Source organism: Peromyscus eremicus, chromosome 4 (genome assembly GCF_949786415.1).
Source record: "Peromyscus eremicus chromosome 4, PerEre_H2_v1, whole genome shotgun sequence".
NCBI lineage: Eukaryota > Metazoa > Chordata > Mammalia > Rodentia > Cricetidae > Peromyscus > Peromyscus eremicus.
Window position 1 is genome coordinate 103,451,035 of NC_081419.1, and position 27,301 is coordinate 103,478,335.

Consider the following 27,301-nt stretch of genomic DNA (forward strand, 5'->3'; position numbering starts at 1 on the left):
GTGCCTCTGGCTCTGCGCCTGGCTCCCTCGGGTCCGCTCCCCTTTCCCGCCGGCCTGGCCCGGCGTCACGCTCCCGGAGTCTCCCCGCTCGGCGTCTCTTTGTAGGAGGGGGTCAGATCACCCCGCCGGGCGGTGGCGCTGGGGGGCAGCGGAGGGGGAGGGGCCTTAGACGTTCGCCCGCGCCGCCCGCCCGCCCGCCCGCCCGCCTGCCGAGCGCGCTCACCGCCGCTCTCCCTCCTTGCTCTGCAGCCGCGGCCCATGGAGCCCGCCGGCCCGGCCCCTGGCCGCCTAGGGCCGCTGCTGCTCTGCCTACTGCTCTCCGCGTTCGGTTCCGGAGCAGGTAAGCACCCTCAGCTCCCACTGCCACCCTCCCCAAGCTGCGGGCTCAGGCCCCGCACACTGCCGCTCAGCTCATGTCGACAGATGCCTGTAACCGGGGTTACAGAATTGAGGCCCAGAGAGGGTCAGCCACTTGCCCAAGGTCACATAGCCCAGGCTAGAAGCCAGGATAGAACTCTTCTTATACGGATCTGCCCTGTGGACTGCGACTGTGCAGCCCTGCGCTGAGCAGCAAGGTATAGGAATGAGTTGGTGTACCGTACGTACCCCTTGCCCAACCCGAATGAAGAGGCAGGCTGGCCATAGCTTTCGGCATTAGGGCGCCTGGCTTCCCCAGCTGCTCCCTTGCTAGACTTGATTGGAGAGAGGGTGGGGGGCAGAGGTCCTCCCGCGCTGCTGGGCTGTTGGCATGAGGGAAGAGTGAGCTCTCCCCCTAGTACCAGAGCAAGCACTGTTAGTGTATGGAGGTGTGGGAGAGAGGAAGAGAGGCCTGGGTAATCAACAGACCCTTGGGAGACACAGTGGATTTACCTGTGGTGGCACAGCCTCTCCCTGGATGATCTCCTTCCGCTACCCTCCTGCCTTCCTTAGGCAGGCTTCTAGAAGCTCCCTGCAGTTCCCGCATGTACCTGTGGCTCTGAGCTTGTCTTCTTTGTTGGTCTACATCAAACACCTGGCTGTCTCCCGCAGGAGGGCTCTAAAGGCCGGTTGGCCAAGGAGTGAGGTCACCGTTCGGGAGTCCTGCATCTTAAAGGGGTTTTGCAAAAATCCTGGGTCTCTCCTGAAAGGATAGGAAGGCCGGGAGACACAGCTGGGGAGAAAGAGAAGGGGGCCTTATTTAGGGTCTTCTTGGATCGGTGTTATGGGCATAGGGATCCCGGTACCACCTGGCTTTTGCAGGGAGGTAAAGATGTTCTCAGCACTCCCTCCTCACCAACACTTGCCTAGAGCCTGGCATATGATAGCAGTGTAGAAAGAGGAGAGAGAGAGCCAGCCCCAGGGAAGAGAGTAACAAGCAAGCTGGAAGAGGTAGGGAAGCCAGGAGCTCTCTCTGCTGCCCTGCGATTTCCCCTGATACCCAGGAACCACCAAGTGCCGCTCCCCATTCATAGTTTTCAGATACTGTTGGGTCTTTTCAGGACTAATTGATGAATTTCGCCTCTCTCCTATGAGTGGCTCTAGGGTCTGATCTGCTTCCTCCTGCCTCCTTGCCAAAGTTCCAGCCATGCCCTGCCGTCCTCCAGGGCTTGGGAACCCACAGGTATCTCTCAGAAGTACAGAAAGCTGGGCCCAGATTAATATCTAAATGCTTACTCTAGACCTCTTTCTGACCAGACCCCTATGATTCAGTCGCTGGCAAATGGGTAGTGGTTAACAAGTGTTCAACCCAGCAGGCTACCCTTCCTGGGCACTGGCTAGGAGAATGACAGCACCTTTCTTAAGAGCATATCTATCCCCTGCTTCCCCACCCTCACCTATAAAAACTATCTATAAAATGGTAAAGATGGACCTTCCGTTCTCATCCCTTCGGCATCAGTAACCCGAAAGGGTGGGAGCCGCAGAGGGACACAGGTTAACTTCATAGCGTAAGTCTTGGGAGGTGAGAATGTGATTCTCGGTGAGGAAGGGATGATGTATGGCCATGGAGCTGCAGCCTCCCGGCAACCTGCACGTTTAGTCCGCTGGGGCTCAGCATCAAATTCACATCTTTCCTATGGGAGGGGACTTGAGCCCCGGCTGGACTCGGCCTCCCTTGCTCGGGCGTGGGATTTACAGGAAACAAGGGGTAAGACAGAAGGACAGGCAGGTAGAAGGCGGTTGTCCAGTTTTCTAGGAAAATGGATTTGTTTGAGCAGGAAACCCAAATGTCAGCTTCGAGAAGACAGCTTTGGGTGGAATGACTGCTGTCTCTGGCAGAACTGTCATCCTGGGAGGTGTCATGTGATGGCTGGGCTTCACAAGATCACTGCTTGGGTGAAGGGAGCTGGTCATGTGAATTATTGCCTCCGGGAGGCAGGAGAGGAAGTTTCTAAAGATTGCACTTGACATAAATGATGCCAAAGGAAAATTCTAAAAAGACTCCGGTGAAGTCACCACCGTGGGTTCTTGCAGCCTGTGTAGGGGCCAGCCCTGCTGTTCCGAACGACATGGGGACAGGCCTCACAGTCAACTACAGGATGCTCACCTGGCCCTCGCTGGGCCTGAAGCCTGGGAATGGACTCCTTTGCTCTAGTAGGAGGTGGCTGAGGGAAGTTGAGGTTCCAGCTTTGAGGGGCAGTGGGCCCCTCCAGTGAACTTGTGACCCTTGGGTAGATGGTAGCATGCTGGCGGCTCCTCTGGGCTTTCCTCAGCACTACAGCTGTTCTTACTTCCTCTTTCATAGGAAAAAAGGGGGTGGAGTGGGGGCTAGCTTCGATGTTTGACGTGCAGAGGTAAGATTCATTGAAGCCTCCGTGTTCTCTGGGAGCTTTGTGGCCATTAATTAACCCTGCCCCCATCCCATGGGGACACATGGGCTGATTTTTCTTGCTTGCAGTCACTCAGTCTGTAAGAAGTCCTGATTCGGACTGTGTGTTGATGAGGGAGGAGAACCCATGTTTATTAAGTAGCTAACTGCATTCCAGCCTGGTGCTTTGTCTGCACAATCCCATTTACCCGCATATGCCATTTGGATCTTCTTACCAGGGATGTACAGATGAGGAAAACTGAGTCCAAAAGTTGTCCCAGGAGTAAGTGGTAAAGGAGCCAGAATTCTGGATACAGCTTCTGGTGGGAGGAATAAATGACTTAGGAGTATGCAGTCCACACTGTTGGGGTAAAGAAGAGCCACCTGAGGCTTAGCTGGAGAATTATGGGAAGGCTCCTGTGAGCAAAGGGTTTTGGTCGAGTCTCCCTGAAACCCACTGGGTGTGGAACTGGCAGCCTCTTGGCTTCACAGATGACATGCACGGGGAGCGATGTGGCTTGAACAAGAGGCCCCATCTGGGCTGGTGAGCTCTGGATTCCCCAGCACTGGAATGTTCCACCCTGCGTCTTGCCCTTTGCAACAGATGGAGAACAGTGGGCGAAAGGAAGGGAGTCTAAGAGTGCTGAGTGGATCCCACACGCACCACCTCGCTACTTGCAGGGCCTGCGTGTGACAGGTTCCTTCTTATTTGTCATCATGGGCTGATGGAAGAGGACCCTCCTTAACGTGCTCAGACACCTGGCTCTGGAGACAGCTCCGATCATGTCATCATGTCACTCCCCAGCTCTAAGTGGCAATCCCTTGAACCAAATTTCCTAGAAAAAAAAAAAAAAGAAAGAAAGAAAGAAAAATAACATCAGGGCCTGGGTGTTCCCCACCAGACCTCAGTTCCTACTTGTTTTCCAACAGGCATACATGTTCATATGCTGTGAGGTAACAGGGCTTCTTTGCTGCAGACTGAAGCCTGGCTGGCCACTCACACACACCCAAAAGACCAGGGGAATCCCACATGGGAGACCACCCAGCTGTTTCAGTGTTGGCCCACCACATGAATAAGAGGCATTTGATTTGTACAATATCTGTTAATATGCAACCTAGTTTGGCTCTTGGACAAATCCATGCCCCCAGCTAGCCTCTTATCTCTCTACTTTTGCTCCTGCTGTTCCATCAGAAATGACCTTTCCCGTACTTCCTCGCCTCCCTTTGTCCGAATCCTCATCCTTCTAGGTTGCTCTACATGCCTCCTGCTCCAAGGAACTGACTCCTCTGACCCCATCCCATGATTTCATCTGTTCCTCTCTGAGGCTACTTACTACTTCTTCTTTGTTTGGTGACTGTGTGCATTGCGTGTTTAACTCTCAGATCTGCTTCTGCAGGCTCCCTGACTATTAGCCTCACCATGTACACACAACAGTGCCAAGACCCCCCTGGGAGTCAGGCCTGGTCCTGCCACCTACTTGAACAATTTGCTGAACTTCTCCACGTCTCCTTTTTCTCCTCTAGAAACGAGGGATGTCATTAACAGCTCTTTCTCAGGGAATAAGTCAATTAATGCAGAGTCAGATGGTGCTTGAAGCATGCCTGGCGTCTGTAAGCTATCATACAAGCACTGCTTTATGCTTTTTGACTTGCTCGTCCTGGTACCTGTTAGCGATCATGCAGCCAGTGTTTTATCCTGTTTGACTTGCTCATATGTAAAGCTGGGATGGATTTTTGTAAAGCAATCACTCTAGGATGGCCCCTGCACATAGTGGGCACTCAGAAGACAAGGACCACGAAGAAGTACATGTCAGTATGACTCAGTGATCTCTTTTCCCCTGAAGCTTTCTCCTGGGGGATGGACAGGTTGTAAGGAAACCAGCACTGTGATCTAATTGCCTTGTTAGTGCCAATGAGCTCTGGACCCAACCTGACTCTAGGTGTCTCCCTCTGGACTCAGTGTCTAGAATTGTGGCTTCCCAGCCCTGGAAAGCTGGAGGGGGCTGGGAGCTGCTCCCTGTGCAGTGGGATAGAGGGCTGACTGAGCTTAGCACAGGTCTCCAGATGCAGAGTCAGGTCAGGCCAGACCCAGGAAGGAGATGCCAGGCCTCCTACGATACAGGCCGACACTTTTAAAAGGGGGCTGGGCATTTCCCCTGTAAAAGTCAGAGTTCTCACAGGATCCCGAATTCTGTGAGAAAGTGCTAAAAATATTCACCATAATCGTGGCCTCCATGCTACTGTGTGTGATCCTACTGTGTGTGATCCTACTGTGTGCGATCCTACTGTGTGTGATCCCAGTGGCTCTCAGAGCTACCCTGGAGGGTGCACCATTGATGATTGATCATCTAACCCACTTGACCAGCGAGGAAATGATGGCTCAGCAAGGTGTCTGCATCGGATGGCCACCCAGCTCAATCAGCCTAGGCTTCAAAGCCTTGCTCCACCATGTTTTAGACATCTCCTTGCTTTGCTTGACAAGCAGGGTGGCTGACGACCAGGGCTTCCGGCACCCTGCTCCCTTGGGACATCTCATATAGTTTTATCGATCAGTGTGTCCTCCAGGAGATGAGGACAATGGATGTTTCCAACATGTGCTTTCATCTACGTGCTGGAGAGGGGTCTCTTAGGATGGCTGATGCTGTTTTTCTGTTTGCACGGGGTTCCTGGAACCCTGGCAGGCTGGGTCTTCCCTGTCGAATGGCTTGCCAAGCTTTTGGTCCAGGAAGATGTGGAACAGCAGAGGCAGAAGTGGAAAATGTACAGCACGGTCCTTGGTGCCAGCAGGATTTCCTGGCACATCCATTTGGGGCTCCGAAGCTGCAGATGAGTTCAGTAGCTGAGGACATGCGGTGCTGGGGTCGGAGGAGATTGGATGCTGGGGTGAGCAGCTGCTGGAGAAAATGGCTAGAATAGGTGATGGCCATATCGGGACTATACAGCCCCTTTCTCCAAGCCAACCATCTACATCTTCCAGAAATGGAAGCATAAGGTGGCAGAGAATGCTTAGTGTACCTGTCCTTGGCACAGAACACATGTTGTCTTCCCATATTCTTCCCTTTTGGGGGAACTTCAGACATGATGTGCGAATTGAGAAGGAATGATGTAATGGCCCCCAGCCTCGATGCTGAACAACTTTCTGCCATTCTTGTTTCTCCTGGCCTTGCTGGGTGATGGGAGCAGGTGCAGGGAGTCTCGCACAGTGAATGTTGGACACAGCCATTCCTCATGGATGCTCAGGTTGCATGTCTTCCTTTGCACTGTTGTCTGATCCTCACAGAGAGCCCAGAGTATGGACTTTACCCATTTTATAGATGAGGAGACTGAGGCTCCCAAAAACCAAGTGGGGCTTCTTCCAAGCCGCTCAGCCAGCTAGAACCCAAACCATGATCTGTTTACTCTTATTGCTGTGATGCCCTTATTAGGGTAATTTTAATTGTATTTGTGCAGTATTTTTTTTTTTTTTTTTTTTTTTTTTTTTTTTTTTTTTGGTTTTTTGAGACAGGGTTTCTCTGTGTAGCTTTGCGCCTTTCCTGGAGCTCACTTGGTATTTTTGAGCATGTGATTGGTGCCAGTGGGTTGAACAGCTGCTGTGTGGTTCAGGTACCTGGAGATGTAGCTGTGACTAAGGTAGGCACACCCCCTGCCCTCATGGAGCTCACATTCTATTGAGAAAGCCAAAACAAACCCAAGTGAATCGATGGAGTATTGTCTATAGGTCATTTCCAGCTTTGCTTGTTTTGTTCTTTCATTCCCCTCCCCCAGCTAGGATCGAGGCTATGTGAGGGTAGAGATGGTGATGCTGAAACTACTGGGAACTTAGCCCAGGACCTGGCCCACAGTGGGGGCGTTAATCTGCATTCGTGGAATAGAGGGATGACATGGGTATGAAAACCCCCTTTTAGAAGAGAAGGGCTGGGGGCCATGAGGTTGCACGGACAAAGACTGTTTCCCCAACTGCCACAAAGTCCCTCCTCCAGGGCCCAGGCCATGACTATGCTACAGATCTCTTCGAACATGCTGAAATAGCGGGAGGCTCATGTCAGTGCCTGCTACAGAGGCAGCTGAGCAGCCCCAGAACTGGTGTTTATATTCCACTGTACACGCCCTCCCGCCTCAGACTCCACAGTGATAGTGACCTCGCCGGTGCCTCCGTGATGGTGGTGTGGGAAGTGCTCTGCATTCCGGCCAGGCATTGTCAGGAGGACCCCATTCCTGGGACTTTGCCAAGGCATCCAGTTAGGCAGTGTGGTTGAGGGATGGTGAAGATGGACAGACAGGAAGGGTGAGTGAGATCCCACAATCACTCTGTGGCCTTGACCATGTTTTTGTTCTCCTTGTCCCCATGGTACTCCATAGTCCGCTGGTGATGGCCCTGTCCTACTGGGTCCCTGCAGAGGCTCCATACTTGAGGCCTGCCCTGTTCTGTCCAGCCTTGGTGGTTTTTAGGTGTCTTTATGGCCCTGTATATCCTAGCCTCTTCATGTGCTTTTGGGCTCCAAAGGGCAAGGAGAGCCCCCACCTCATTGAGTTTTCCCTCTGAAGGGGAGGCTTCGGCACGTCTCTCCAGCTGTGGTACCCTGGCCAGCTTCTTCTTTGGCACGGGAGAGCATGTGGCAGGCACCCTCTGTGCACTCTTTCCCGAGTTCCTGGCTGACACCGAGACACACGTCTTCTTTTCCGCTCCATGCCCTGGTTTCTCCATCTGTAATCTTTAACCCATTCTCACTGTCCTGCCCTACATAGAGGCTGTGAAGGGTTAAAGGAACTAATAGTTGAGCTGAAAAAGCTCCATGAAAGGAATCAGTGAATCACATCAGCTTAGCTGGAGAGAAATCCCATCCGGAGACCGTCTTCTGCTGGCTCAGTGCATGGTAACCACGGTGGATGATGTTTAATAAGTGCATGTTGCTTTTAGGAAGGCCTTTAGCCTGGCCAGGAGAATGCACACATATCCGTGGCAGCCCAGCAATGTAGAAGTCTGAGCAGGAGACCCCATCTTGAGAGAAGCAGCAGCATAGGGTGGTGCCAGCTCTGAGGCTTGAGGGCTGCATGTCCTCCTATGGAGGAGGCCTGGAAGCAGCAGCGGTCATCTTATGGGTCTGTCTAGTCTGTCCATTATCCTAGGAGGACATGCTGGGCAGCATGGTGCTTGTTTCAGAGCAAGTCAGGACTGGAAGTTGGGAGACAGCCAATGGGTTCCTCACCTCCGCCCTCACTTCCGGGTGGGAAGAAGGCTCTTAGGTTGCTGAGGCACCACTCCAGAGACTGTGACAGTAGTGACTTCAACCTCTCTCAGCTACTTCTGGTCCCCAGAGGTCCATTACAGTTCAAAGGGTAGTCACAGTACACATACATTTGCAGTTTTTGTGTTTTTTTTTTTTTTTTTTTCTCTTCCAGCCTTTGGGCAAACACTGCCAGGCCACAAGCATTCCTCTGTCACCTTCGGGTTCTGTCTGACCCAGCTGCTGCTCATCAGGCTGCTGGCCCTGTGTGCGCAGTCTGCACGGTGGCTTTGTGTATGTTAGGTCAGAGAGACCCTGTAGCCCTCCAGCTGAAGGACATAGTCATCTGTTCTCTCCTCCTTTAAACACCCAGATACACGGGAGTCGCTGCCCGCACTGAGCATTTGCTCTCCTGGGTGCGGTGCTGAGCTCCTTAAGTGCGCCGGCCCCTTCCATCTGTGGCATAAACCTAATATCAACACCATCCTCATTTCACAGCGAAGCCAGAGGTCCACAGTGCTTAGAATGCCAACTGGACTCTCGTCGGGAGGAGGATGAGAATCCAGACCAAAACATAACTTTTAGCCAGTGCCAGGTATTGCTCTAAGCCCGAGGAAGGAAACTGAGTCCCCACTCTCGGAGTACTTACACGTCAGTCCAAGGCAGAGAATCGGACACTAAGAACATAAAGTTAATGTGCAGTATGTTAAGCAGTAGGTGATACATAGAAAAATCAACCAGAGCAATGTGTGGGGAGTACCATTTCATGCAGGTGGCAGGGAAAGTTCCAGATAGCCTGCGTGAGGGGACAAGCCATGTATGTAGACATCTAAGGAATGAGCAATGGACAGATGGGATGGCACTGGGGTGATCAGAGAATCTGGTATGATTGCAAGAGAGCAAAGACATAGGGTTCTGGGGGCCACTGTAAGGATCCTGGGTCTCAGTGTAGTGGGGGGGCCTCAGCAGAGAACAAAAGGGAGGTGCCCCTGATTCAAGCCTAGAGGCTGCCATGACTACAGGGGAGCATGGCTTGTGGAGAGATGAGGTGGAGACAGGGAGGCCACTGGGGTGGAGTGTAGTGGGAGTCGGGGAGAGGAAGACAGAGTCCATCCATGGCTTGGGATTTGAGCCAGCAGGATTTGCTAATGGGTGGAGTGTGCAGCCTGGGAGAGAGGGATGAGAAGCCACGTGGTTCTCCGCTCAGCTCTCCACCACTGAACATGTGTTTTCGAGTAGGAGCAGGGCTGGATCCCCGCTTACACATGAGGGAAGACGTTTTGCCAAGTCACCCCTCTGGGGACAAGACATGCAGGCCTCCAACCCCAAGCCAGAGCTCACCACTGTCTGGGTTCCTTAGGAGTTTGCCGCCTCTCAGAGAGGCCACCAGGGATGTGGCACAATGCCCAGTCCTCGGAGTTGCCTGCTGTGGAGATAAATTGGAAACTCTTCCTGTTGACCAGGCCTTCTATCTCTGACTCGGATGCTTTAGGGTGGGTGGTAGCACCTACTGTACCATCTGGACATATCTACTCAGTGATGGTCTGCCCCCCAAATATGTATTGGAAGCCATCCTCCAAAATTCTAGGTTGGTGTAGATGCAGGCCAGCCCCATGCAAGTTTGTTGCTGGGGTCCCAAAGACTCTGCTCTGGTCCCTGACTGCAATGCCTTGCCTCACCTCTGTCTTTACTCATGTGGTTTCTCCTGGAACACCTGCCTTTACCTGGTTTCTGGTGGCTTCAAGACCTGGCTCAGGGGCCACCACCTTCAGAAGGTCTTCCTGGATTGAGCCCCTTGCCAAGACCCCCCAGGCTTCCTTTCATAACACTTATCAACTGATGTGTAGTCATTACTTGTGTTCTGGGTGCCCCCAGAGTAAGCTATTGAAGGATAAGGCCCAACTTCCTCATTTTCCTGTGGTGTCTAGGACAGGCCCTACCAGTGGAGGAAACTTTGTAAGTGGGAATAGATGAATCATTCGGAGGAAAACCACTGACCAGCCACAGCTGTCAGAGTCCTAAGCTCCCAACTCGGGAACCACAGAGTCCATGCAGCTGTACCCTGGGGCAGCGCCCTCTAGAATCCAACATCAAGACTCTCAGGAGGTTAGTCCTGCCTCTCTAGGGCAGGACCTAGGTTTAGCACTGTGCAGACTTGGCCCACTGGGAGTTGATGGTGCTGATGACAGTGCCCATCCTGCTCCTCCTTCCTCTGACTACGCTCTGTGCAGAATCTCATTTCACAGCTTCGTCTGAGCCGGGCATGTTCCCATTGGCCACACTGGTAAACCTGAGTAGATGGGTGCACAGCATGTTCATAAACAGTGACCCCTAAGTGCCTCCCTGCTCATATGCAGTACACTCTTACCTACACATGTGCTCATCTGCACACACACACACACACACACACACACACACACACACACACCTTTGAACACACACACACACCTCTGTGTACACACCATACATACATGCTTTCAAAGTTACCTTCCCTGTGTACACACTCATTCACCCTCAGACACTCCCCCACAGATATCCTACAGTTCAGACAATCGTCCCATGGTTCATGCCACCATACTCTATTTACATACTCCCCCCACTCCCTTCTGAACACACTCCAGTGGTGTACTCTAATATGTCTCTGCATACGTACATCAAATTTTTGTATATGGCACCCTACTGTGTTTCTACCCAGAACCCTATATACCACCCCCTCCTCCTGTAAATGTGTGGATGTTTGTGCTTTGCACACTTACGTATATACACACATGCCTCTGCCTTCAGTATATATGTACTCTTTTGTGTACACTTAGCATGCTTGTGTTCACATATTGTCTGTGTGTGTCTGTGTGGTGCTGGGCATTAAATTCAGGACTTTGCATTGCTATAAAGCACTCCACCACACCCACACCTCATATCTCGTTGTACAAGTACCGGCACGACGGGCTTGTCTACCCAACCACCAACTCACAACCAGAAGGTATGGGCAATAGCACCAGTGAAGTGTGTGTTGATTAAGTTTGCATTGTAGAATATCTGAGAATAACGTGAAAGGAAGAAAGAATTATTTTAGCCAATGGTGTCAGAGAATTAGGTCCGTGGTCACTTGGCCCTGTGCACTTGGCAGAAGAACATCATGGCAGTGGGTATGTGTGACTGAGGAACTGCTATTGGTAGACAGAAGCAAAGGGATGCTGGCTTGGGACTGGTTCTACAGCCCCCCCTTCATTCCTTTGGAGTTCCTAGTCCGTGGGGGAGGAGTCCATCCACAGCCAGGGTTACTCTTGCTCCTCAGTGAATTCTGCCTGGAAATGTCCTCACAAACACAGCCTGGAAATGTCCTCATGAACACATCTGGAGGTCTGCCTGGAAATGACCTCACAAACACACCTGGTGGTCTGCCTTCCAACTCTCTTAGTTCATCTGAAATCCAGTCACGTTAACAGTGAAGGTGGACCCCTGCGACGTGCTAGCATGCTAGCGTGCAAGTGATAAACCACAGATGGCGGTGCTGATGGTGGGGAGGGGGCGTCCTGCTGCTGTGCTGAGGGTTAGGGGTGTTGGGCTTCTTGGAACCTAGATCTCTGGGCTGTTGTTATAGACTCTTCCAGGGTTGAGGCTTTGGGGGAACTCGCACCCTAGGGTCACTAGGCCCTGCCCTCTGCCTTAGCTTCCCTTCTAAGTTGATTTGGTTTTCTCATTAGAAAGAGAACAGTTTCTTTTTATTCACTTCTTATAAATCCATTTTCATTTTTCCTCATCTTCAAAGCTACACGTGAATATTTTTAAAGTGAAGTATGTGTTTCTAAGCCCACTAATAAATTCTCAGTCCCACCTTACTGCATAGATTGGTAGCATTTAGCATACTGGTTAAGCGTTTGACATTTCAGCCAGTAGAAGAAGAAGAAGGAAAAAAAAAAAAAGGATTCCAGGTGACAAGGTAGTGGTCACTGGGAATGAAATAGGGTAGAAGGTATCAGAGTAGCCATTGGGAGCTGTTTATCCTACTGATTGGAGTCCTTCTGAATGTAGTCACTTACATGACTTCTTCAAAAATCTGACTTCATACCTAGTGTGCCGGAGACAGCCACATAGGCCTCGGTCCATGGGGATCCCATGATTCATCGCTGCCTTCCACAGCAACAAGCACACAGGGCAGTTACCCCTCCCTAGAAACACTCATGTCCTCCTCATTATTTGTATCTTTTCCCAAAGTGTTAACCATTAGCTACAAAAAGAAAGACTAATAATTCAATGTGGTACTTATATAAACTGATAGGAGAGAGACGTGTCCACCCCACCTCCCTACCCCCCACTCCCACTCCCACCTCACTCCCACATGGAGCCCTAGCACACAGAGGTGCTGATTTTACTGATCCAGGCCTCTTTCCCTAGACATGTGGCCTCTCAGTCCACCAGCAGATGTGTATGGAGCATCTGCTCTATCACAAGCACAATTATCAGGAATTGGAAACACAGCAATAAGCAAAATGGACCGATCTGTGGAAGAAAAGTTCATTCAAACAGCAGACACACATGGACCATTCATGTTACATGCATAGTTTTCTTTAAACACAGCGAGACACTGTATGCATTCCTTTGGAGTTGTGGGGCCAGGGCTGGGCCTCGTGCGTGTAGGCAAGCACTCTTATCACCGAATTGTACCTCACACAGCTGTATGTGTTCCTTAATGTTCATCCAACCTAGAAAATCTGAAAAATATCCAAGGTAGAGATTAAAAAAGGCAAAGGCAGCTTTATCAGTTTTAGATCCACAGTCCAAAGACAGTTCTATACTTTGGAGAGCTCCTCGGGTTTGTTCGTAAACAGTTATACTTCACAGAACCCCAGGCACACTGAAAATATAGGTTTCCTTAGACTGTTTCACACAGGAGCTGCTAACAGGCCGTACAAACAGAAGCAAACCCCGTGCCACACAGAAGGAATCTTTCTTTGGCAGTCTCTAACTCTTTTTAATAACCTTCCCCCTGCACTTGGAGCTCAAGGTCTGGGATCAAACCAAATGTCACAAGATAACCCCGACGGTCAGCATATTTTGTTGTGATTATGTACAGCCTTTCAGGGCTGTGGATTTAGCCATGAGATGACTTCATAGTGGGACCAGCGGTCTTCTTTCCTTGGATATGGTATCCTCAAGTTCCCGTTGCTCTAAGAATGCTCAAGCAAATGCAGAGTGTTTTTTCAGGTGTTCTTAGTTTTTGGAAGGTGTGAGTTTATGGTGTTTTTATTCACTTATTTTAAGTACAGTTCATCAAAGTGTTGACGGCAGTGATCTTTGATAGTATTAAATGAGACTTTTCAGAAGATGTATTTTATTTTAAACTGTGTGTATATGAGGGGAGGGTATGGGTATGTGGATGCAAATCCCAGTAGGAGGCATCAGAGCTCTCTGGAGTGACAGGTGACTGTGAGCCTCTGTATGGTTGCTGGGAACCAAATCCAGGTCCTCTGGAAGATCAGTACCTACTCGACCTCTGAGCCATCTCTCTAGCCCTGGTATTATTATTTGGTTTTTAGACTTTTTGTTTCTTTTAAATGCTTTGCAAAAGTTTGGGGGGTTTTGGGTTGTTGTTTGTTTATTTTTGCATAGCCACCATGCTATTTTAAACTGTGCCATGGAAAATGTTATATTATCACAGTTTGCTATGACTAGTCTATAATTCACCTGTGGGATAAACTGTCATCCTCTTCCTCACCCCTGTCACTTGCCCTTTGAGTTGTTTCCCCACATTTTCAAGGTCTCTATGGGGAGACCCACCTGTATCTGTGACTGAGTCCTCAAGGAAGTGCCTAGCAGACTGTGGAGAGCCGCTGTCCACCCTGCCGGCCCACCCTGCCCGTTCACCCTGCCGAACTGCTCCCCACCACCAGCAGCAGTTGTGACACCTACAGGGATACTGTCTGGTTTAGGTCCCAGAATGGTTGTGCTCTCTGCCAGGAGGCCAAAGAGAGCAGGAAATGGTTTCATTGGCATTGACAGCGTGATGACCCCAGGCCTGGCCCGCAGGGGTGAGTTTTAACAAGCTCAGTTCCCAGAACAGAACCTGCAGACTGAAAGAAAAGGAAGCAAGCAAAAATAAAAGAAGAAAAAACCAAAAATCTCTGTTGGAAAATACACACAGAGATTAAAATAATGTTTGGCACTTACATCACACTTTTAAAATTCTTCAAACGCTTTAGAAACACTAGCTAATTAATTAAGCTGCCTAAATCTGCTTGCAGTTGGTTGAGATCTCCAGAGGAGCTAAAAAAGGAGGGGGGGGGGTTAAGGGGAGGAGCCAGCTCTCCCCAGCCCCAGATTTTATTGTCACCTGCCTGGGGTGTGATTACAGGCCTCTGGCTGCACCACAAGAATAGCCCTGCTCCAGCTTGTCAGCGCCCAATTCCCAAGTTCGCCCTGAGCGCAGCTCCCTCATCAAGCGCTGACTCACACAGTTCTGTGCACTGTTGAGGATGAGGATAATGATAACGGAGCGGAGCACGGCTCCGGCTCTGGGGTAGCCAGTGTCAGCGCCGCTCAACGGATGAAGGAAGGAGGCTCAGGGTTTTGCCAGGGTCACAGAGCAAATAAAACCCCTACTTTCTCAGTTCATCATTGTGTTCCTTCAGCATATATGTGTTTTGGGGACTGGGTCTCCCTGGCTGGGCTGGAAATCACAGAGATCCACTTGCCTCTCAAGCCTGTGTCTATTGAGGACACAGTGTATACCAGACAGGAGGCTAGACAGTACTTCCTAGTGGATCTACCATCCTAATGGTGGGAAGATAACAGTCGACAGCAATACACGTTATATAAATAATACAGCAATGTGATGATAGGGTTTAGAACTAGAACTTAACAGGCCAGTGTACAGCAGGAGCTTCTGTATAGCTCTGGAACAATCTTCACGACAAAGCAGAGGGTAGATACCAGTTCCTTGCTTATGTCTGATTGAATGGGAGTCCACTCATGAATACCCAGCTGGCAAAGAGAGCCTGTTCTTGCCCAGGCCTGTACTTCATGCTTGTGGTGGTTCCTGTTCAACCAGTCTCCCATGACGCACCGGAATGTTCATGGCTCCCTGCTATTGGCAGTAGCTGGTGATGTCACTGACGCCCTTGAGAGGTTTCCTTTCTCTTCAAGCCTGTTCCCTCCTTGTGTCTGTCACTTGCCTGGCCACCAGCCCTACCCTTTCTAGGCTGGCTGTTGCTGCCTGAGTCCCTGCTTTCTACAGTTCTCATTTCTTAACTGTAGTGTGAGAATCAGGCTGTGCCCAGGCTGGTACTTATGGACTCTGCTCATATCTGCCATGAAAAATGGGCCTCAAGGGGAGCCCTGGCTGAGGAAGAGGATGAGGCAGGACAATGAGCAACTGATGGCAGGCCTAGCCCAGGGCTCTGGGGACCTGCAGTGATAGCAGAGCCGCTCCGTGGAGCTCTCTTGTCTTAGGCTCTCTCCCCTTGCCAGTGCGTCAGTATCAGGCCATGGGCTGGTGGGCAAACACACAGCATCTCTTACTGGGTCAGCGTAAGAGGGGCTGCCCAAGGATTCTGTCACAGCCCTGTCTAATAGACAGGTCACATTAGAAGCCACTGGGGAGTCCACTGGGGACCAAGATCACCTGACAAGCTGTTCCTGTCTTGCCACTCCTGTTATCATCCTTCTTCTCTTGTCCTCATCCTGTCTTCCTGTCTGGATCACTGCATCTCTCATGTCTGTGTGTCCAAATGCTCACGTTCCACGTCCACACTTCCACCAAACCATCATTCAGGAAGGTGGTTGGGCCACTATGCTTGGATGGCAAGGACTTTATCCACTGAGCTGCCCCCTCAGCCCCCAGATGCTGCCTTTAACATGCTCACCGGCCTCAGCCTGCTTGTTCCCATCAGAAGTACATCAAGATGGGCTCATGGTTAACATTTTACAGATGAAGAAATGAAGGCTAGGGACCATAAAGAGCCAAGGCTGAAGCCACTCTCGTATCCCTGCAGCACTTGGCAGTGGGTGAGCACCTGGGCCTTCTCTGTTGACCTACTGATGGCTCCTAGAGATGCAGCTGTGTGCTACAGAGCCTCACCTAGGGCCCGAGTTCTCAGCTCTCCGCCCACCAGACTGTTCAGAGCAGCCGCTCTGCCCAGGGCTTGCTTTCTGGTACAGAATCCACCTCTTTGAAAAGCACCACACATATTGGGGTCTCCTGCTTCTGCATTGTGGGGCGTTTACCCAACCACCCCCACAGTTCCCCAGAGTTTTCTTGAGTGCGAGCAGCAGGAAATATTAGATAGAAGGATTTATTGCGGAGAATATCGCGGAGATAAACAGATAGAAAATAAACGATAGCCTCGAGAGGGCCTGGAACCTATTCCAACGGGCCCCGACTGTCTCTGCCCCAGGGTTTTTATAGAGACGCCAAGGGGTGGAGCAAAAGACCTCCTCCCCCAGCACAGCCAAGTGCAGACCATCTCAGACACCTGCACTCAGGCCCGTGGTCTAATCATCCTCTATGAGGACCTGCTGGGTAAAGCCACGAGGAACCCGAGAACGGGCTCCCACACTGCATCTCTGCTGAGTTCGTTCCCTCAGTGGGGAGTCCAGGCTCCCAGTCTACCTGACAAGTTCAGATTTGAGTTCCAGAGCCCAGCTCAGACATGACACTTCCACAAAGGGCTTGGACACTCTGCTACACCAAGCTATGTGACTTAGCACTCTGTCTCGTAGTTTTCCTTATTACAGTCTTGAATTACAGGTCCACGTGGGGACTGAACATGATAACACATGCAGTGTGCTGAACTCAGTACCATTGTGTGTGCTCAATCAGTGATAAACTTGAACTTGCAGGATCCCTTAAGGTGAATCATAGCTGCCTCTTTCTTTCCAGGATCCACACAGAAGGAACTGAAGGTGATTCAGCCTGAGAAGTCAGTGTCTGTTGATGCTGGGGACCCGGCCATTCTGAACTGCACTGTGACCTCTCTGTTCCCTGTGGGACCCATTCAGTGGTTCAGAGGAACAGGGCAAAACCGACATCTAATCTACAGTTTCACAGGAGAAAAGTTTCCTCGAATTACAAATGTCACAGATGCCACTAAGAGAAACAACTTGGACTTTTCCATCCGCATCAGTAATGTTACCCCAGCAGATGCCGGCATCTACTACTGTGTGAAGTTCCAGAAGGCAGACTCTGACAAGGAACTCAGATCTGGAGGGGGAACAGTGCTCAATGTGCTTGGTAAGTAAGCCTGTGCCTTCTTCACCCCCTGGTGTGTAGCAGCAGGTCATAGAATAGCACCCCCTGACCTGTGAGTGTGGCTCACAGCAGGTCAACGGGAGAGCATGGTCATGATCTGACCTCAACCTTGAGCAGATCATGGAAGCCAAGGCCAGTTCTTTGCTCAAGGCTCCAGTGCCAGCAAGTAAGAGGACATCTGCATCCTCATCCACCCACCCCCACATCCCTCTCTTTTCCTTGGTCACTGGTGAGTGCCAGAGTGTAGACCAGAATGCAGACCCCGGCCAGGCTCCTTGCTGCCCAGGCACTAAGCATCTCCACAGGTGGGCCAAGTACACGGGGCTGCTGAGGAAATGCTGAGCCTTTAGGAAAGCCAGCCTCAGCACGCATCACTTTCCCAAAGATTCAGATGCCCCTTCCATTCAGAACTTGAGGCCCATTAGTGACAGGAAAACCTCTCCCAAATGTCAGTCAGGTCCTTGTTCCATATCAGGACATGAAGGGTCTTTGTGTAAATGGATGCATTTTACTCCAGCATCTAGAAATTCTACAATTGGTTGCAGTCTTCTGTTGGTCAGTAGTTCAGTTCTTCCCAGCTGTGAACTTTGAAAATGATGCTGCACTGGATGGCTCATCCCACGTGTCTAGGACGGAGATACCCACTGCAAGAGGCCTACTACATCATTTTAGTTTGTGTGGATGTTACCAGCTTCCCCTCCAGGTAGCAGCCAACTCTCCTGGACATCCACCCCTGCACAGAAGCAGGGCAGGTAGCTTCTCCTGACTTTGCAAGTATGACAGACACTGACGTTCCCAGGTAGTGTGTCTCTTGTCTAGGCAACTACAACTAGCAGGCAGCGTCCTGCTTCATGCCACATCTTCATCATAGCATTTTCTCCTTAAACCAGAGCTGTGAGTGTCCACCTTTCCAGGGTGTTGGGACATTGGCCCCTTAGGAAGCCATGAGGAATTGCCCAAAAGCTTGTAATTTGGAGCAAAGTTTGCCTTCTGTCCAGTCCTCAGTTTCTCTTTCTGTAAATGACAACAGTAATGGCCCCCATCCTGGGTTCTGTGGGCATCAAGATGTTAACAAAGCCCTAGATAGGGTGTCAGGGTCATTACTGAGTATCAGAAGTACAGTGACCAGAAGGACAGGGATCAGAGTCTAACTGTCTGGAACCATATCCCAGATAAACCACTCCCTTGCCTGTGTCCTGGGCAAACCCCTCCACATAGCACCTTAGTGGCCTCACCTGTCCATGACTCTCTTACAGAGTATGTGGTCAGAACTGAAGTGGTGACATCATATCAAACACTTAGAACAGTGCCTGGCTTGTAGGACATATCCCATCAGTGGGAAGTATGTTGAGCTGTGTCCATGTGACCTTGGATGGGCCACTTTCCCTTCCCAGGCCTCAAATGTTGGTGGGGTTGGGATGAGTTGGTGGCTTTCCATCTCTCTGCTTGTGTGACTCATCTAAAAACTGGAAAAAAAAAATCCACACCTCATATCTACCCTAGAAATTCTGCTGTAATTGGCTTGACATGGATCTGAAATGTGTGTGTGTGTGTGTGTGTGTGTGTGTGTGTGTGTGTGTGTGTGTGTGTGTTGTTACATCTACATGTGCATGAGCAGAGGACTGAGGAGAATGTTTAGTGTCCTCTTATATTACTTTTTTCCTTACTCCATTGACACAGGGTTTCTCACTGATCCTAGAGCTAGGCTGTTGGCTAACAGACCCCAGTGATCCTTCTGTGTCCACACCATTCCCACAGCACTGGGGTTATAGGCACATACCATCCTGTCCAGTCTTTTTAAACATGGATTCCAAGGATCAGAGTTCAGGTCCTCATACTTGCTCAGTAAGTCTTACCTTCAGATCCATCTCTACTGCTTGTGTCTGAAGTTTCTTACCACACCCAGGTGAGATACATGTCCTGAAACCACAGAAGAAAAGCTGTGGCTTATTTTTCCCTGGCAAAGTTGGTCTCCCATGAAGCTGGTGCTCAAACACTTTTATGCTTCAGAACAGCATGTGCTCTCTGGGTCCCAATGATGAGCAGAATCATGTCCAGGAGCTGGCCCCAGAGGACTGGAGATGTATCCCACACAGCCCTGCCAGCCCTGCTCAGACCCCCTAGATGAGGGACCTTCCTGACTTACACACATCTGTGCCTGAACAGCGCCAAATAAATCCTCCATCTTCAGCACGGCCCCTCCCTGCCTCGATGACCCCCAAATATCACAGTCTTTCTCAGCGCTCCAAGCTTTCTAAATGACTTATCTGAATGAAACACCTGTGACCCCAGGGGTTTGAAGCTGCTGGCCTACCTCAGGTCCTGAGGGAGATTACTATAAAAGAGGAAAGAGCTACAATGTGGTGGCTTTATTGTGCCTTCTGGCTGCCAAGGAAGAATTGTGTAGTCTCAGAGCTAAAGATAGTAATCATGGCTGTTATTTATTAAGCACCTACTGTATGCCAGAAGTCATGTTTACATCATCTTCCCAGGGTGATGCTTTTGTCCACTTTTTGCAGAGGAAACACAGATGCTCAGAGGGTTTTTTGTTTTTTTGTTTTTTAATACTAAACTAATCATCTGAGTGAAAGAGATGAGTCTCATCCACTATGTGCCTTTGGCTAGTCACACTATCCTGAGACTTGTCCTACAGAAAGAGTTCATCCTAGATACCACTCAGTGGGCTGCAGAGTGCAGAGGGGGCAACCATCGTGGCTCCCAAGAACTCAATCGATGGCAACTTCAGTTGTATCTCGGCACCCATGGGATACCCAAATCCAAAAATGTTCAAGGCCCTCATCCAAGATGGAGGAGATTTGCGTGTAACCTACACACATCCTGCCGACTATTTTAAGTCATCTCTGGATTTCTTATAATACCCGATATGATGCAAATGCTATGTAAATAGTTGTTCTATGCGTTGTTTAGGGAAGAGTGACAAGAAAAAGTCTGTCACTATTCAGTTCAAATGCAGCGTTTTCAACAGTATTTTACATTTGTGGTTGGTTAGATTTAAGCACAGGGAGCCCCTGGGTTGGGGAGGATGGCTCTGCAGCCCTTCACCACTTTAGAGATCTTAAAGCTGCTGGTGTCTTGATGATGTGACTTCTTCAAGTGACACCCTCCTTGCTGTGCCCTCAACATATTAGGTGGCTATTAGGGAGCAAGTTATTTGTTCACAAATGGAAAAGTGGCATTTGCTACCTGGAAAAGGTGCTGGGTGATAATGGGCAATTTGGAGTAATACCCAAGGGACACTGCCTCCTTCCCAATTACCCTATGTTCTTTCAGGACCAGAAGTGCTTCTGCTTGCCTGGTGGGGCTGCTTGTTGTCTGTCTGTCTCTTTAATAACTAATTAGAAATCAAGACCCACCTTTGACTTTCTCAACACACAAGTGATCTTTGTTTCCAACCCTAAACAAAAGCCCCCCAGATTAAAGAAAAACAAAACAAAAACATCCCTAGCCTCTCCCTTTCATGGCACTTGGCATGGGTGAGACCTACTAGGATGTGAAGAGAGAGAAGAAACCCCATTCAGTGAATCCCTAAGTTCTTACAGGGAGAACTTAAGAATGAAGTCTAGGGCTGGGGAGACTCAGTGGTTAAAGAGCTTGTACCGCTCTTGCCGAGGACCCTAGTTCAGTTCCTAGCACCACGTCAGGTGCCTCACAACCACCCGTGACTCCAGCTCCAGGAGATCCAGTGCCCTCTTCTGGCCTCTTCAGGAACCCACTCATGTATAGACACACTTAAAAAATTTAATTTTTTTTTTTAATAAAAACCTGGGTCAGCCAGTCGGTGGTAGTACATGCCTTTAATTCCAGCACTCAGGAGGCAGAGGCAGGTGGATCTCTGTCAGTTCAAGGCCAGCCAGTTCCAGGACAGGCTCCAAAGCTACAGAGAAACCCTGTCTCGAAAAACAAAAAACAAAACAAAACAAAAATCTGGGTCAAGGACAGATTTGTGTGCCTTCATGTTTGAGAAGCATCTCTGTGTGTCTGTCATCCAAAAGCAGGAAGCTCCCAGGGCCTCACTTCATTCTCACTGCATCCAGAAAGGAGAAACATTGCTCCCCATTTCACAGGTGTGGCTCTGGGAGGTGCACACACCTCGGAGCAGCCATTGGGTTCCACCTTCGTGGCTGTCCTACAGTACTGTTTGTTTCCTGTGTTTACTTCTGCAAATACTTCCTCTGGGTTGGCAGAGTTTCCAGGAATGCGGTTAGGAGTAGTTAAAGCAAAGAATGAGATAGGTCAGCAATCTCATGTGTGCCCAGGTCATGGAAACGCTCAATGCAGAGAAGACTTAGCTCTCAGGCCTGGAGTTCCTGGCCTTACCTTACTGTCTGACCCGCTCATTTCATGGAACCTTTGCCTCCTCCTCAGACAGAAGGCTAAGGACATGGCCATCCCAGCTTTATCAGGAGGAAGATTAATGAATAGTGTCAGCAGACTGGAGACACGGACACAGTTTAGAATTAGAACATGTACTGAGTGCACATACAGCGCTGTGGCCAACCCCTAGGGCCCCAGTCATGATGATGATATCTAGGTAGGCTGCTTACACGTCACTCCCTTTACTTGGCCTTCACAGTCCTGTCTCTTCTCTGTAAATGCTCCTCTAGCCAAACCTTCTCCGCCGGTGGTATCCGGCCCAGCAAGCAGGGTCACACCTGAGCAGACAGTGAACTTCACCTGCAAGTCTCATGGCTTCTCTCCCCGGAACATCACCCTAAAGTGGTTCAAAGATGGGAAAGAGCTCCCTGGCTTCCAGACCACCGTGGACCCTGAGGGAGGGAGTGTCTCCTACAACATCTCCAGCACAGCCCAGGTGGTACTGAAGCCCGGGGATGTTCATTCTCGGGTCATCTGCGAAGTAGCCCACGTCACCTTGAAAGGAAGCCCTCTTCGTGGGACTGCTAACTTGTCGGACACCATCCGAGGTAGATGTCCTTGACTTCTAGCCCAAGTACACAGCAACCATTACCCTATGGCTAGCACCACGCTGGTAGTTGCATTTATGTTACCAACAGCAACTGCAGTTGCTGGGCACCCAGTGTGAGCCACATACACCCTTACCTGCTAGTTTCATTTGTTTTCCTCTGGTTACTGCTTTCCCACTCCATGCCAGAAGCTGCATGCATTGACTTCATTCATTATCACCCTGACAGTAGCTACCGGTCCCCAGACCAGGCACCTGCTGTGTTCTGGGTGCTCCGCTTAGTGATCCCATTCACATTCAGACCCGCAGTGTTTGACCGGATGCATGCCTAGCGGTCCTCTGTTCGCTGCGGTGGGAGAGGCTCATCTCTGCAGCCCCTCCTCTGCAGTTTAAGATTAGAGCTTCTGCCTCTACTGTTTCAGTTTCACCCATCCTGGATGTCACCCACCAGCCCACAGTGGCAGGCAACCCGGTGAACGTCTCCTGCCAGGTGCAGAAGTTCTACCCTGACAAACTCCGGCTGACCTGGCTGGAGAATGGAAACATCACCCGGACAGAGGATCCTAAGCTCCCGGCTTTGACGGAGAACAAGGATGGGACCTATAACTGGACAAGCTGGCTCTCGGTGAACACGTCTGCCCATAGAGAGAACGTGGTGCTCACATGCCAGGTGGAGCATGATGGGAAGCCAGCGGTCACCAAAAACCATACCCTGCCGGTCTCTGCCCACCAGAAGGAGCAGGGCATGGACGCCACCCCTGGTGAGGCTTCTACTCCCATTGACTGGCTTTTTTTTAAAAAAAAAAAACAAAAACAAAAAAACAAAAAAACCCCAAAACTTTATCTTGATGTTATCTGTTTTTTAATGTTAAAGTCACATATAATGCTTGTTATAGAAGTCTATAAACTAAGCACAATTTAAAGTGGGCTCCTCTTCCCCAACTCTCATACCCCTAGAGAGAACACTGTTAAGATTTGGTTTCCTGTTGGGTCTTTTGACAAAGTACACCAAAGAAGAGGGAAGAGAAAGGGCCGGTCTTTGCTTGCATCCTACCTCCTGTCTTCTTCACCTAACAATTGCTTTGTCCCCGCGGCCCCTCCCTACGCTCACCCTCTCTGGCCTCTGCTCCCTGCCCTGTACCTGCCTGTGCTCCTCCACCTCCCGTAGATGCTGGTGGCCTGGCTCGAGGGCAGCCAGTACTGCAAAGAGCATCCTCGTTCATACGGTCGCCAGGTGGCTATTTCCGTGGGACAGTCTGCCCACGACGATTTCTAGACCAAGGCGTGTGTGTCCACGACAGTGCCATGCTCCGCTGTCCTGTGACAGCATGTCGATGGTGTCGCCTCAGCCCCTCGAGTGTGCTGTCCACCAAGAGCTCTTCTCTTGGACAGTGACCACAGGCAATAGCTTTTTGGCTCTGTCCCGTCGTTTGTCCCCACCACAACAGATGCTTTGTGCAGAGCAGAGGCTCTGAAGGGAAGAGAACAGGGGCCATTTTCTCATTCCTCCTTCAGAGACGATCCAGGAAACCCCAGACCTGCGTTGTGCTCCTTTCATTTTACCCATGCCTGGTTCTCATAGGATGCATAGAACTTGCAGGCGGGACATGTTGGTGTCCACAATGGCTCTATCACTGACTTGCTGTGTGATCTTGGACATGTTGCGCGCTCTCTCTCTCTCTCTCTCTCTCTCTCTCTCTCTCTCTCTCTCTCTCTCTCTCTCTCTCTCTCTCTCTCTCTGTCTCTGAGCCTCTGCATGTTATGGACATGTTGAAGGGGATAGATTTTTGTCGCTCCTCAGTTGATAAGGGCCACAACTGTCTTACTTAACACTGTAGCTTCAGAGCACACCAAACATGGTAGGGAATCACTAAATAAATACCCCGGGACAGGATGAAAGGTTTGTCCGGCCATCCTTGGTGCTGTAGGATGAGGTAGAGATTAGTATTGGCCCCAGTAGAGGAAACCAGCAGGGGAACATGGTTCCATGGATGTGGATGAGAACTAGTTGGGATAGTTATTTGAGTTCACATTTCTGTGTCACGGAGCCCTGCCATGTACTGTTCTGTGGTCTAGGACCTGCCTGGCCCCTGCCGTGAGCGCGCGCGCGCACACACACACACACACACACACACACACACACACACACACACACTGTGGGTTACGTCCTGGGCATAGAGAGTGTGAAGCTCTGGGTGCTCCACAGAGCCCATGCCAGCAGCATGATCTTCACCGTCTTCCATGGCCCCTCCACCTGACAGTCGCTGACTTGATTTCCAGTGGCTCTGTCCTGCGGTTGTGGCAGATGAGAAGGGAAGGTTTTCCATTCCTCGAGATAGGGAGTGTGGTTTCTGCTGGTGTCCTGCAGCTACTTTCTCTGTGGCCACCAGCAGCGTGCGTGCCTGCGTGCGTTCTGCTCGTGAGTGACCTGTGTGTGTGGGTAGGCAAGCCTGGACATCTAGGAAGAATCAGCCAGATGCCCACGGCTAAGGCTAACTGGTGAAATCCTTCTTCCTTGTCCTCAGATAATAATTCTCCCAGCCAGAACATCTTCATCGCTGTGGGTGTGGTGTGCGCTTTGCTAGTAGTCCTGATGATGGCGGCCCTCTACCTCCTCCGGATCAAACAGAAGAAAGGTGAGTGGGATTGATCTCTGCTTTCTCTCAGGGCCGTCCTTCTCACAGGATGGCCACTGGTGTCTTAAGCATATGCGACTTCCCATGACAAGAAGACCAGAGGGTAGTCCTGGGGTTGATGGGACAGCTTCACCACTGCCCCAGGTCTCATGTCTTCGTGGGGTTGCTACTGAGGTAGTAGGAAATGTGGAGTTGCCAGGGTGGCAAGGGGGACCTCAGAGACTCTTCCTGCCAGCCTCAGAGAGGAAGTGCCTGAGCTGCTGCAGCCTTCCACGTCCCTCGTGTGTGTGTGTGCAGGTTCCATGTTAACAGGTTTCCTAGTTAGTTCTCCCAACTACCGCCAAGGAAAGTGGGCGAGCTGGTGGAGTGTCCATGTAAGATATTAGGCAAGTGCCTGGATACGCAGTGCTTAATAAAGGCAGCTCCTGCAGCCAGTGTCCTGTATAAGCCCCTCCCAGGAAAGCCTCCTCACGGCAGCGAGGTACATGGCCTTAAACTCCATAGGGGAAGTTGCGAGTTCCAGGCCAGGCCATCTTTCCATTGTGTGCGCACATATATGTGTGTGTGTGTGTGTGTGGTTATGGCTGGGCGAGGCCTCTGACCCGGAAGCCAGCAAACAAGCTCCAGACCCTTGTTTCATACTCGCCGCCTCAGCCTCCACCAGCTTCCCTTCCCCCAGCTGAGGTTGCTTTAATGTTGCATTCCGTCACAGTAACAGTAGAGGAAGCCGGCAGGGGGCAAGCAGTTCATCTGACCTGTTCGAGGTCACACCGCTAATTAGGGGCACTGATTTGGAGGGTAGCTCTGAGGCCCAAGTGAACTGCTGTGTAATAACGGGTCTGCCACCTTCTGGGACCTACCAGTATACATCTTCTTCACTCTGCCGGAGGAGACTGTTTTGGGCTGGTTTTCCATAATGTTTATAGAATGTAACATTTTATATCTCAACTCAGTACACCCTTAATATCAACTTGAAGCTCTGAGGTTTTCTTTTTTTATATTCTGTTCTCTTGGCTGTTTAAAAAAAAAATGCCAGTTGTGACCCTCAGGAACCACTGCCTGAAAACAAGCACCACCCCGAGCTGCCATTCCGGAGCTGTGTGTCTGCTCAGGAGGGACAGTGTGGCCCACCCGTCTCCCATCCCTACGGCACCCCTCCGTCTGTGTCCCACAGTTTCTGTCCCCTCTGGACCAACTGGAAGGACTCATCTCTGAAACAGCAGCCAAGCCTCAAGTCCTGTCTAAGGACTTGAGTTATTTTATTTTATTTTTTTTTTTATTTTTGCATGACTATTCCCAGAGTGCCTTGAGGGGGCACATAGGTGGGGCCCCTGCTCCACTCGAGGTAGACTCGAGCGGTCCGTCCTTTCAGAGGCCCAGCACTGGGGGCCATGCAAGCTCCTCATGGAAGCTCGTTGTTGTGTGGCTCAGCATCAATGCCTAAGAGATCGGAGGAGGAATAGTGGCCTGGAGGGCTGTGAACACAGGAGACCACCCAACCCGTGAGTGGTGAGTGTGTGGAGAGCCCGGCTCCCATACACAGGCTCAAGCAACAGGGACAGACAAAATGTGCTCAGTCCAGACCCACAGTACCTCTGATGCTTTGCATGTAATAATGCAATCAATTCTCACCACAGACCTTGGGGGCCTCACTGACCCATTTTACAGATGAGGAGACTGATGCGTGGCAGCATTATAAGACTTGTTCAGAACCTCATGGCTGGTAGGCCAGAATTCAGAACCAGAGAACACGTTAGGATCTCCTCCACACACCACACCACCTCTCTCTCCCCTCTCTCTCCTCTACCCTGAAGAGCCACCCCTTCTCCCCTATCATGGCTACATTCTGGGGGAAGGACCCCATTTTACCTGCCAGCTCTGTGGGTCTGGGAAGATAACCATTGTCTGGTTTAAAATGAGGACAGTCTCTGTCCTTGGACTCCCAAAGATGGCTGTGCCCAGTGCTTGGCTCCAGTACCCCCATTCAGATGTGGCATGCTGGCTGCAGCCCCCTCTGCACCTGCTCGCCTGCAGATCCAGTTCCTGAGAAGCCCCAGTCTGCTGCACCCGGCTGCCTGAGCTCATCATCCTGGGGTGGCCTGTGCAAAGTGCAGTGCTGAGCCCGTCACGGTGCATATGCTGCTTTTTAGTTGTGATTTTATAACAAAATGGGGATCAGACTGCTGCAGATATAGTGTAATCCCCCAGAGATAATCTGTGGGATGCCCTTCCTGCACCACAGACCTGAAAACACGGAAGCAGACAGCTGCTTTCTTGGAAAGTGAGACTGGGTAAATATGGATGCCATGGCTAGCCCTGCGAGTCAACGTTCACAGACAGGAAGTGACCCACCCTGGGGTTCACACCTGCTCCCCAACTCAAATTCTTGCTTGAATCTACTCTCCAACACTGTGGGACCTAGTTGGGGTCTGCCAAAGTTATGGGCTTGAATGGAGATGGAACCCC

The 27,301-nt window shown here is 50.7% G+C and overlaps 1 protein-coding gene across 3 annotated transcripts in view; it reads left to right on the forward strand.

Moving 5' to 3' along the window:
- Positions 1-222: 222 nt before the first annotated feature.
- Sirpa (signal regulatory protein alpha) overlaps positions 223-27,301 on the forward strand; it is a 38,520-nt gene continuing 11,441 nt past the window's right edge. For 2 of the 3 annotated variants that reach the window (XM_059261404.1, XM_059261405.1), the window contains exons 1-5: positions 223-340; positions 16,889-17,239; positions 21,883-22,200; positions 22,622-22,960; positions 24,725-24,835. In XM_059261404.1, coding sequence (XP_059117387.1) covers positions 259-340; positions 16,889-17,239; positions 21,883-22,200; positions 22,622-22,960; positions 24,725-24,835 — 1,201 coding nt within the window. In that variant the 5' untranslated portion in view covers positions 223-258. The remainder of the gene's footprint in view (positions 341-16,888; positions 17,240-21,882; positions 22,201-22,621; positions 22,961-24,724; positions 24,836-27,301) is intronic. The other variant, XM_059261406.1, reaches the window with a different exon arrangement.